This window comes from Macaca thibetana, chromosome 17, assembly GCF_024542745.1.
Source record: "Macaca thibetana thibetana isolate TM-01 chromosome 17, ASM2454274v1, whole genome shotgun sequence".
Taxonomy (NCBI): domain Eukaryota; kingdom Metazoa; phylum Chordata; class Mammalia; order Primates; family Cercopithecidae; genus Macaca; species Macaca thibetana.
The window spans coordinates 90,425,840-90,438,335 of NC_065594.1; the positions used below are offsets into that span (position 1 = coordinate 90,425,840).

The 12,496-nt window shown below is 45.3% G+C and overlaps 1 protein-coding gene across 2 annotated transcripts in view; it reads right to left on the reverse strand.

Moving 5' to 3' along the window:
* Positions 1-11,583, reverse strand: part of ANKRD10 (ankyrin repeat domain 10) — a 36,607-nt gene extending 25,024 nt beyond the window's left edge. For both annotated transcript variants that reach the window (XM_050766613.1, XM_050766614.1), the window contains exons 1-3: positions 11,121-11,583; positions 6,637-6,789; positions 2,504-2,595 (exon numbers count right to left, since the gene is read on the reverse strand). In XM_050766613.1, coding sequence (XP_050622570.1) covers positions 2,504-2,595; positions 6,637-6,789; positions 11,121-11,330 — 455 coding nt within the window. In that variant the 5' untranslated portion in view covers positions 11,331-11,583. The remainder of the gene's footprint in view (positions 1-2,503; positions 2,596-6,636; positions 6,790-11,120) is intronic.
* Between the last annotated feature and the right edge of the window lie 913 nt (positions 11,584-12,496).

Sequence of the window (12,496 nt, forward strand, 5' to 3'; positions counted from 1 at the left end):
TTAACAAGTAAGTTATATAACAAACCGTTCTAGCCACAGACACTTAGTGTACTTGCCCTTATAATTATGTACCTGATGTCCAAAAAAGCACAACAATTGAAGACTTTGGGCACTTTATGTAGCAGATATATAAAAAGCAAAGCAGGAATTAAGAGCAAATTAATTTAATAATACTGATATAAGGCAGCTTTTAATCTATTCACAGGACAAGGAAAAATTTATGTTATCTCCTAAATATTATAGCATGTAATATGAAGAGTTAATAATCTGGTCCATTCTGAATGAAAAAAAAAAATAAGTAACTTTAAATAATTCTATGCTCCTTGAACGTCTTAAAAAAAGAAATGGTTATGATTTGCTAGGACTACACTTTACCATATAAGCAGCATTACAGGGAATAAAATAGACCTAGTACCATTATTTTGGAGATTCAAACTGTTACACGTTGGTGGACTAAATGGGGTAAAGTATAAAAATGTGCAGAAATCAAGAAGCAACTTACAAATTAACTTACTGACAAAAGTGACATTTTATCTAGATGTTAAAATGAAATAACCACATATACAATAGCAATGAATAATGATTACTTGTGCTCTATCTCCAGGCCAAAGGCTTATAACTTTGAGAATTGTTTTTGGCTAGGTAGCTCAGGCTAAATATTTCTTGTAAAAAAAAATATGAAAGCTCAGTCCAGGGAAGTCACCATAATGCAGGGTCTTGAGGGGTGGCTCTTATACTGAGAAGGAAAAACAGACTGGCACCTGAGCCCATCTCAGCCACACCTGGTGGAAAAGAGACACTTGAGGGCCCTGTAACCAAGGACAGAATTGTAAATAAAAGATTCTCATTTTTAAAAAGACACCTACTGAAAAAAGGACATTGTGATATTTATTGGCTAAAAAGATTAAGCTATCCATAAAATGAATATAACACCTTTGTAATAAAATGTTCAGGACCAATTAGAGTATTATTTAGAAAGTAAGTCATTAAAATATCACCTTCTAATTATCCACTGTTTCAATAAATGACAAGCAATTTAATCATATGACTCCGTATTTTATAATGAAAGCTTCTGTTATTAAAATTAAAGATGAGTTTTTAATCTAACTACAGCTAAGAAAAATGCACAACTTTGCTTTAAAGCAATCCACTGAGAATCATCTCAATGTTCTACTATTGTATAAAACATACTATCAATTGTTTCAACATTACCTTTAGTCACAACTATACATGAAGTCGCGAGAGTCCCTGCAATGTAACAGTAAATAGAGGCCATGTTTATAATACTAAATCACTATATAAGGATCACAGCCCAAACTAATGGCGAATCTTGCCAATAAACTTAACAAAACAGAAGCTAAGATATTCACAGATGATTGACAGCCTCTGGTACCTACACATGTTGTGCATGAACCTGTATGGTTTTGCTGTCTAGGATCTATTTTCAATATTTACTATAATACAGAGTCAAAGCAATGAAATGGAAACCAAAGGGTTAAACTAGTTTTGTGGGTTTTATTTCCTCCAAAGTCTAAATGTTCACATTTCTGATTAGAATAATGTGGTTTATAATTAATCTTTATGAATTATTCGTAACATTTAAGGTAAAACAAAAAAGCTGATATCAGTTATTTTGGTTATTATGGCTCTATAGCTTACACTCAATATTTAAGGGTGAAAACCGCATCCATTTTGTTAATGCTGTGAACTGCAGAAGAAAAATTTTTATAATATAAATCTTTAAGAAAAAGTTAATACAAATAAATTTAATAGTTAAAATAAATGTATAATGCCATGGCTAGCTAATGATTTGCATATAAGATCTCACTTCTAAAAGAATACAAGTAAACATTAAGATTGTCCTATCAAAGCATAAATAAGCTAACTGATGTAAGCTGGGCTAAAACAAAAGATATTTTAAAATAATGCCACCAGTACCAGAAGCTTACAGCAAGCTTGAGGTCTTTAATGAAATAATCCTATTTTACAAGGAACTATCAACCATTAAGTTATAATAGGCTTTAAAACATAACTTTCTCACATCTGCTAAGATGTGGAAATCAAAACAAAGAAAAGTGAATTTTCTTCAGAAACTTTTGAGCCAGAGAGGCCTGAAAAGATATGTTAATCCAATCCAAGCTTCTTGTTTTGAAATCAAAACTTGGCAAAGTTTAAAGACCACAGTGACACAACTAGTTAGTGGCAAAGTAATGGTGGCAAAGTAATGATGCCAAGTTCCAAATCTAAATAGTTAACTGTTCTTTCAGTTCAAATACACTCTCTCGGCAAGAATATTGAGGCTGCTGTGAGATCAAACCCCCTCCTCTAGAGATCAATTTAATCCACACAATTTTCCTCACTAACACCAACTGTTCTAAAAGGCAAAATTACATTACTAATTTTGAAAACAAAGTTCTAGGATTTTTGCTGCTTAGGTACTACCTTTAAACAAAACATCCTCGACTACATCTTCAGCTGGAAAGAATAAACGAAAAACACTTACTCGACGTGAGCCCCATTCGCCACAAGGGCACTGATGCATTCTAGGCTCCCAGAGCGAGCTGCCTTGTGAATGGGAGTTTCACCCTCACAATCCTGAAACAACAAAAAGCAAAATTTGGTCAGTGACCAAGTATCTTGGGGCCTCTCCAGTAGTGACAGCGTGAATGCTCTCAACAGTGATTTATAAATCACTTTATGCTGGATGTTAGCAGATCTTAGCACATGTGTATTTTATATAAACCCAGAATAAGTAACCAAACCAACCAACCACACACACATTAAAATAGTCATCGAGGCCAAGAAATGGCACGTAAGAGCTGACGTATGGTCTCAGCTACCCACTTTCCCCTATGCCTACCCCAAGGCCAACCCGAGTCAACATCATCAATGTCGATCATAAATCTTCTGCTTTGAACTTGAAGTGGGACCACAACTTAGACAAGATGGCTTAAGGTTCAATGATTGATCTATTTTCAATATTTACTAGAGGGAATAGTTAGTAGATATTCCCAGTCTATTTTCAGTATTTATTAGAGGAAAGGGAAAAGAACACAAAGGCAAAGCAAACCAAGCTTCAATTCCTGCTTCAGAAAATGCACTTCCGCCCCTGGGGCGGAGGGGAGGTGAAGCACACACAGAAGCAGAGGAAGGCGAGCAGACCCAGGAAAGCCACTGGGAACATCAGCAGCCAACCCAGGTCTAGTTGCATGAATGAAACAATGTGAAAGACCATCTTCACAGGCTATCAGCTAAGCAAGAGAGAGGAAAGGCAATCAGACACAGCAATCAAGAGAAGAAAGTGATTTCTGGTGGAAAATGAAGACTGGGAAATCCTGGGGGGCTCCACAGCAACACCTGTTGAATACTCACACAGAAACCTCACTGGAAGCTGAACTGGGCAGACTACCACACAATTAAGAGACCAAGATAAAAAGGAGTGCAGTAATTGTGGGTCACTTAGAAAACAGTTCATTCCTAAACTCAGTAAATAGCTAAGCTCCTTCACCAACGCGTACTCACAGGAAAAAACATGAGGTGAGGGCCACCCAAAGTTAAAAAAACAGCGGTAGATTAATTCACAGAAAAATAAGAGTATGAAAGGCTCGAGTGCTTGGTGGAGGGAAAAGTGTGCACATTTATTTAAACAAAGGTCTAAAGAGAATATAGAGCAATGTAAAGCTCTAAACAGAAAAATCCATTTTTGAAGACAGAAACACAGAAAACCATGCAGCTATAAACTATCCAGCCAACACGGATTTCTTAAAAAGCGAAAACCTAACCCTAACCTCCCCAAAAGAGAGGTGGGGAGGGGAGAGAAGCAGTACAAAATAAAGACAAATAAAAATTACATAAAAACATTCCCAGGAAAACTGGAGCTGAGACTTAGATACAGTTTTGCCAAAAAAGAAAAAAGCTAAAAAAGAAAAAAGGTCTTTAAAGTTATCCTTGGAACAAGACAAAAAAGTAAGGGTCTGTCATGGTGGGATATTAACAGATGACAAAGAAAAAGCAAAACTACCAAGCTCTTCAGGGACAATCTTTAAGGGCAGAGCAAACACTAAAGAAAAGCCCGGGCACCTTGAGAGAAGGTAGCCAAGAGAAAAGATACTTCCAGCAAAGAGCCAGGTGAAGGTGCCCGGGCCTCCAGCTCAGCCCAGTCACATCACAGCCACGGCAAATTGAGTGATACAGGGAACTGGGAGCAGTGCCAGAATGCTCAAGACAGGCTGGGCACCCTGGGTTTTCATAAAGAAAAATTTCATTTCTAATCTAGACATGAAAAATTAAAGATAACATCAAATGCCAGCAAAATTCTATAAGAGGCATATGAAAGAGAATGTTTGCTAATTACACACCAAGGCTAGTCAATATAGATTCACTAAAAACAAAATCACAGGAAAGCTGACTTCATTTCCTCTTGGGGAAACCGAGAACATGGGCCTCCAGGCAGCATATGAGCTTTGGTAATCTCACAGGCTCACCTTACAGATTGCCAAAAAAGTCTGTGGTATTAACCTTGAGGAAAATGAACTTAGAACTGTTAATAGCTAACACTCCAAAAGATTAACAGACTAGAAATTGTCTTAAAACACTGCATCAACAGGCTCAAAAAATTAAATGGATACAAACAACAAAGAAGACCTGGATCTGGCCTCCTGAGTTTCTATGAGAAATGAGAAACCATCTGCCTGGAGATGAGTCAGCAGGTAGGCAGGGTGGGGAGCTAACAAAAGGGCTATTGTGTCCTCAAGAGTCACTGGGTGCCGAAATTCACCCACTACATAATAAAGTGAGATGATGCCTGAGATTGGGATGTAAACTCCACATACTAGCAGACCACAACTACCTAAGACCCACTAAGGAGAAATTCCAGGATGCTTAACAATGCCAAATGATATGCCCTAGGCACATGTGAGGACTTGGAAATGTCTACCCAGAGTAGACAGGGAGGGCTGCAAAGAAAAAGATTTTAGGATCCTGCCTGGGAAGAAGCAGAGTGTGGTACAGGTTTCCAGAAGGTGTTATCTGTGTTATCTAGAGGCATCTGAGAGGAAGGTGGGGGACACAGCGGCACACTTTCTGCCCTACTCCCTTTATCTACCGAAAATACTGAACTGCCATAAGACACTTAAAGGGGGCTTCTCCATTTAAAAAGGTCTGGAAAGCAGTGTTAGACAATTTCTCTAGTCCTTTCTAAATAAGATGCTATGTAACAATTTCATGAAAATTAACATACAAAAATTATACAAATTCCATACTAATTACTGCCATTCATGGAATTATTCACCGTATTTTACTGATAAGGAGATTGAGCCACAGATCAAGTTAATGACTTGCCCAAGGAATCAAGCCCACACTGCCCTTTCTACCAGGGGACAGAGGTAGGGAAGAAGGAAAAAAACAAGGCGATGCCCAGCACGTAAGGGTATAGAGTAGGTTAATTCATAACTCTTGAATTTATGAATACAAGCAACAGAGCAGTAGAGAAATATATATTATGTAAAGGCATACATGCAGAGATGGAAGGAGGGAAGTGGCAGCATAACCTTAAGAGTTGTCCCACATCCCAAGTTTCAGTTTAGTAACAAACAGGCCTAAACTCTTGGCCACTTTCCCTTACATTGTTTTTTACACTTCGTATCTCTTAAGGCGACAAACTGCCTTCTTATCACTTACCCCACTTTCCCATTGATCCTTGTTTTAAATCATGGCTAAACACATCTTCTTTCTCAATTACTGCTTAGATGGGCAGCTGAGTTTTTAGGAGAGGGACTAGCAACAACCTTATACCTGGTTATAATCAAGGACTGAATTTTGGGAAAGACAGAAAAATACAAAGACGACTTTGCATACAAGACCGTGATGACTATAAAGCATTTAAAAATACGAGTAAAAGAGGCATAAAAAACAGCTCCCAGAGTCTTAAGAGAAGAAAATTATAAATTAGTCTAAGGACTAATCCACCTTCAGCAAAGGACACTGATTCCAGGGACTGCTCCCAGTCAGACAACCTGATGGTTATCAGATGCTGCTTGTCTTACACAACCAAGTACCCAACAATCTGAACGCTCGGGTGTATGGTTTAGGTGAACTGATACCGAAAACACACCATGAAAAAAATTTGGCATGATTATGTTCCTGTTTGTATGCTTAAATACCAAGTCCTCAAGTCACTTACTCTTCCGACTTAGTAAATGATACTTAGCTACTTATCTGCATCAAGGCATCAACTTGTATCTAAAGCTCACTTTGGAGCTGACTTAATAGTCATGCTTTTTCTAGGATGAAAGTGTTTTTATAATTATCTGTGGAAATGAGGCTAAGGCAGCTGTGAGTAGAAAGCCAGGAAACCTGGGCTTAAGGCCAGGCTCCTTTAATTACAAGCTATAACCTTGGGCACATCACCCTGGATCAGTTTATCACACAACAGGTGAAAGCACTCTATGAACAGAAAGCATTCCTATGGAAAGGGTCTATTATCCTTCACAAACAAGTGAAGAAACATAAACTCCAGTTTGCCCTCAGGTAAAGATATCACACTCTAATTAAGGCCTCCATTTAAAGCAATACCATGTATAATTATAACTGCAAAAACCAAAAGCAAAAGCAAAAGTCCATCACCAGCACTCTTACCGGTTTGTTAATGTTGGCTCCTGCTTGAATCAGCCAGACCAGGCACTGAGGATGTCCCCCAAAGGCCGCAATGTGGGCTGGCGTCTGCGCGTACCGCGTGGTAGAGACATTGAGTGTGGCTCCAGCTCTCACCAGCTGCACTAAGCACTCCAACTTCGAAAACAAGAGGGGTAATGAAAACACGCAGACATGTCAGTACACTGTTCAATATTACAGGAATAATCTAAATTCTATAATGGTGACAAATGGCATTGTTACCAGTTTTTTAATAGATCAAATTAAGTCACTCTTTCCCAATGCCGTGCAAATTTTAAAGAGCATTTAAAATAACATTTTCCCTTGTCCTTATGAAAAAAATGGAAGATAGAAATAGAAAAATGCAAAAAGACTAATACTACTACACAGATTTAAATATTTTGGTTTCCCTACAATTGAATAAGCCAAAATCAGAAAATATTAGACTGCGCTGTTCCAAGACTTCCAACAAAAATGTATGTTGCACAGACTATTCTAAACAAAAATGTTAAAGGGATTGGTGGGTTAAAAAACTTTGTGTAGGCCGGGAGCGGTGGCTCATGCCTGTAATCCTAGCACTTTGGGAGGCCAAGGCAGGTGGATCACTTGAGGTCAGGAATTCGAAACCAGCCTGGCCAACATGGTGAAACCACGTCTCTACTAAAAATACAAAAAAATTACCCGGGCGTGGTGGCGGGCACCTGTAATCCCAGCTACTTGGGAGGCTGAGACAGGAGAATTGCTTGAACCCAGAAGACGGAGGTTTGCAGGGAGCTGAGATCACGCCACTGCACTCCAACCTGGGCGACAGAGCAAGTCTCCATCTCAAACAACACTTTGTGTAATGCCGGGCGCAGTGACTCAAGCCTGTAATCCCAGCACTTTGGAAGGCCAAGGCGGATGGATCACCTGAGGTCAGGGGTTCAAGATCTGCCTGGCCAACACTGTGAAACCCCATGTTGGCGTTTCAAAAATACAAAATTACAAAAAATTAGCTGGGCGCGTAGTGCATGCCTATAATCCCAGCTACTCAGAAGGCTGAGGCAGGAGAATCGCTTGATCCTGGGAGGTGGGGGTTCCAGTGAGCAGAGATCACGCTGCTGCACTCCAGCTTGGGCAACAGGGCAAGACCCTGTCTCAAAAAAACAAAACACAACGAAAAACCCCACAAACTTTGTGTAGCCACAGTAAACTCCTCATAGTCAAACACTATTTTCTATAGTGTGCACAACTGTGCACTTTTACACAAGCCAGCACTGAATACTCATTGATTACTCAATTGAGACCCCATTCTCCACATTTTTTTACTCTTTTCAAATGATTTGTATTTTAAAACCCCCCCAAAAAAGCCTACAGCATAAGTGAGCAGCACACCTAGTGGGTGACTAACACTGGCAAGTTAAGACTTTGTGGCCAGGCACCAATACTATGATAGCCTCTGGCTAAAATAATTCACCACATTCAACAAATTTAGCAAGTGCCTACCATGTGCGCCAAGCAATTGTTCAACCCACCTTCTCTGATCCTACACTGGCTCGTTTTCCCTCACTCCAATCACAATGCAGTTAGGGAACAAGCTATGCCTGACCGCAAGCAAGTCTCTTGAAGAGGAGAGACCTCACCTGAAGCAAAATCACCTGACACTCTCCCATCCCACCTCAAGGTTTCCTTTTCCATCTCTCTAAGCACTGTCAGGCTTTCAATACACACTCCTGTGAGATGAAGGGTACACAGACTCAAAACACCCTCTTCAACCAACTTGGACCTGGGAGTACAGGCTGATGTCTCTCTCTTTTTTTTTTTTTTTTTTTTTTTGAGACGGAGTCTCGCTCTGTGGCCCAGGCTGGAGCGCAGTGGCGCGATCTCGGCTCACTGCAAGCTCCGCCTCCCGGGTTCGCGCCATTCTCCTGCCTCAGCCTCCCAAGTAGCTGGGACTACAGGCGCCGCCACCTCGCCCGGCTCATTTTTTGTATTTTTAGTAGAGACGGGGTTTCACCGTGTTAGCCAGGATGGTCTCCATCTCTTGACCGCGTGATCCACCCGCCTCGGCCTCCCAACGTGCTGGGATTACAGGCGTGAGCCACCGCACCCGGCCGTCTATTTTTATTTATTGCCTTTATTAATTTACTGGGTGAAAATAGAAGTATTAACTAGCGATAAGATGAACAAGTCTCAAATCCAATGAAAATAAAACGGATGAAAATCACTTGGCGTACCAAAAATCATCCACTGAGGGCTCGCTGGGCTTAAACCCGTTACCCTTGGGTTTAGTTTAGAAACTTGAATTTGTTATTCCGGAAAGATACTGTTCAATATGGTATCATAAAAAGTACAACAGAGATTTTAAACAACCCGTTTAGTCCTCTGGAAACAAACGAGTCTTGGCAGCGGTTAGGGATCTTGTGCAGCACTGGCACATTTCTAAGCACAGGAGCCTGAAACCTGTGTAAGAGAGCAGCCGTTTGCAGGGCTGGGGAGAAAGCCTAGACTTCGCAAGCGGCAGCCCCGAGTCCTGGCCTGACTTCTGTCCTAACAGCTTCTTCTCATAAGGGAATGTTTGGACCCCGGACAGGGGCTTTCTAAGGCCCCTTCGGTATCTAAGACCAAACAGCCCTATGATTCAGACAGCTGGAAACAATGAAGTAACTGCTTGTTATAACATTTGATGACCAAGGTAAAGCTACTACTCAAAGTTCCATGGAAGCAGACTTTTGAAAAGTGATTTCAGTTGGTGTTTTTATAAAAATTGTGATAAAATACACCTTAAAAGTTACCATTTTAAAGCAGTTATGGCTATTTTAATCCCCAGAGACAAGTGGCGGCGCCATTGGGTTAAATTTTGTAAGTGACCATCTGTAATGAAGCTTTAAGCATTCTACAGATCGTTGTTGACTGTCACCCAGTAATGTGTCATTCTCAACCAGGATAGCAAGCACGGAATCCTAAAGTTTAGTGTAAAAATAAACCACAGCAAGAGACACTCTGGAGAGAGGAAATCCTCAGATTACTGACTACCTCGGGAAATCTATTTAAGGCCTCAGGCAGAAGCGCAGGGAGGCGGCTTTTTTACTTTTGTTTGTTAAGAAACTCATTTCCCCTGGGCACCTGTTTCCTCCAGCTGGTACTACGGTTGCACAACTTCGGAGACAGTGCCATAGGAACCTAACAGCCCTTGAGGGTGGATTAACTTGCTTGTCCCACCCCGATAGTCAAAACTCCTTCTCATTTCTTTTGTTGAAAGAAAAGTGACTTTTCCACTTTAAAAGGAGAATCAGAAACTGCTTCCCAAAAGATACAACTGCGTTGTGAATGTAGCACCAGGGGCAGCAAGGTAAAGCGCAACTTTGTCAGCTGGTAACGACATTACCAGGGCCAGGCCTTCTTAAAATAACTTATTTCACATTATCTCCCACATATTTCTGCAAAACCATTTAACCCCATCTCATCATTTACGAGAAAAACACTATAAATATTCCTGAATTTTAGTGAATTAAAAATATTAATCATAAAAAAATCATTAAAACCAGCCACTTCTGAAAAGGACGGTGAAATCTCATTTTAAGATTTCTCTGAGCAAGTACCCCAGCGACTTCACAGAGGAGGAAACTGTAGCTATGTTTTAAAACCTTAAAGCAGCACTGTGTTCCCTCACAATTTTCAGTTTTAAAAAACAGGGGAACGTAAAGGCTCCACGGGAAGAGAATTCTGCTTAATTTAACCACTTCTGCAGTAATTTAGATCCCAGATAAACACAGTCGTCACTAATTTTCCTGAAGCGGGGCCAGTTACGAGCTTTAAGGCAAACCCAGAAGCTGGAGAGCCGGCCTCCATCCCACACAGCTGCCCGAGCTTTCCAATGCCGCCGGGGAGCTCGGTCCTCGGCTGAGCTCGTCCGCAGCGCGGCCCTTGGCTCCCGGCGAGGGTGTGCCGAACCAGAACGTCGACCGCGCCCGGGCATTCCCCGCGCGCCTCTTTCCGGCACCGCGAGGGCGAAAGACGCCTCCGACCCCGCCTCGGCTCCCCGTAAGCCGCCGCGGCGACTACGCGGCATAATACCCGGCTCTGCGAAGTCGCCCGCGCCACCCGCCCGGCCTGGAGGGCCCCGCGCCATCGCGCGCGCACAGGCTCCAGCCGACAGGCGCCGGGACTCCTGGAGCCCGCCTTGTTAGAAACTTGCTACACTGCGCCGCCGCACATGCGCTCTAGGCCCCTCGGGGCGCAGGCGCCGCCGACCCCGCTTCCGCCCAGCGCTCCCGGCACGCCCCGCGCCCCCCGGCTGCCCCGCCGCGGCCCCTGACGGCGAGCGCTGCCGCACAGGCGCCTTAGGCCCCGCGAGGCACAGGCGCCGCTGACCCCGCTTCCGCCCCGCGATCCCGGCACGCCCCGCGCCCTCCGCACCTCAGACCCGCTTTCACCGACCCCCCACTGGACAGCCGCGGAAAATGGCGCCTTAAAGCGTTCGCGCCCACCTTGCCGAAGTGCGCGGCCCAGTGTACGGGCGTCCAGCCATAGAAGGAGTCCTCAGAGGTCAGGTGGGCGTGCGGCGTCTGCTGCAGCAGCGAGCAGAGCGTGGCCAGGTCCCCGTCGCGGCAGGCGCGGTGCAGCGGGAAGCGGAGCGAGAGCAGCTCCTCGCTGGAGAAGCCCGCCTCCACGCCCGCGCCCGCTCCCGCCGCCGACATGGTCCGTCACTGGAGAGCGCGGGGCTGTCTAGCCGAGAGGACGCGTCGGAGAGGACTCGAGAAGCCGCCGCCGCCGAAGCACAAAGGAACGAGACTGGCGCCGCGGTCGCGTCCCACAGGCTGCCGAGCGGAGCGCGCACAGAGGGGGCGGGGCGGGGCCTGGAGCGGCCGGGTTGGGGCGGGGCCTGGCCAGAGGACGCCTTGTGCAGCCGGGCAGGGGGCGGGGCCTGGAGCCGCGGACCTCTGGAGCGGCCGGGCAGGAGGCGGTTCTTGGGCCGGAGGACGCCTGGAGCAGCCGGGCGGAGGGCGGGGCCTGGAGCTGCGGACGTCCGAAGCGGCTGGTAGGGGGCGGGGTCTGGCCCAGAGGATGCCTGGAGTAGCCGGGTAGGGGGCGGGACCTGGACCAGAAGAGGCCTGGAAGCAGCGGGGCAGGGGGTTGGGCCAGGGGACGGCTGAAGCGTCCGGGCAGGGGGCGGGGCCTGGAGCGGCGGGGCCTGGAGTAGGCAGAGGGCGGGGCCTGGCTTGGGTCCACGCCTGGGGCGGCCGGGGGCGGGGCCTGTTTAGAATCAACGCTTGGAGCTCTGGTACAGGGGGCGGGGCCTGGCTGGGCCGCTGCTTACGGCGGCTTCCGGGGCTCTGAGGTCACGGGGCTGGCCGTGTGGGGGCTCGGGAGCGTAGAGCGGCCAGGCATTGGTCTCAGCGGGGCCGGTGGCCGCCCGCGCTGTGGGTCTCGGCTGCGCCCCGGGTGCGGACCGTGATGTCTCCAGCGTGGGAGCCGGTCTGGGCGGGGAGTCCCGGCTGCCCGGCGCGCAGGTTGAGGCTCGGCGGGCCCGCGCCCAGAGCAGGTGGGAGCCACGGGTCTCCCCGAGGCCCGGTAGAGCGCGGTGAAGATGTCCGGTTAAAATTTATGGAGCGCCTACGGAGAGCAGGGCTTCGCATTAAAATCTGAGAATCAACAAGTCCTAGTTCCTTACAGAGCAGGACAGAGCCTCGGTTTTGTCTGAGGGACGCCTTCCTCGGAACGAAGTGCAGTGGGCTACACTATACTTTTGCAGCTTTAAGAGATGAGCCAGAAGACCAGACAGAGCAAAAAATAAAAGGCTTGTTGAGAACTGTGTAACTGTAAGGGAATACTAAATTCCCTGTTTCGAATGACAGTATCATGG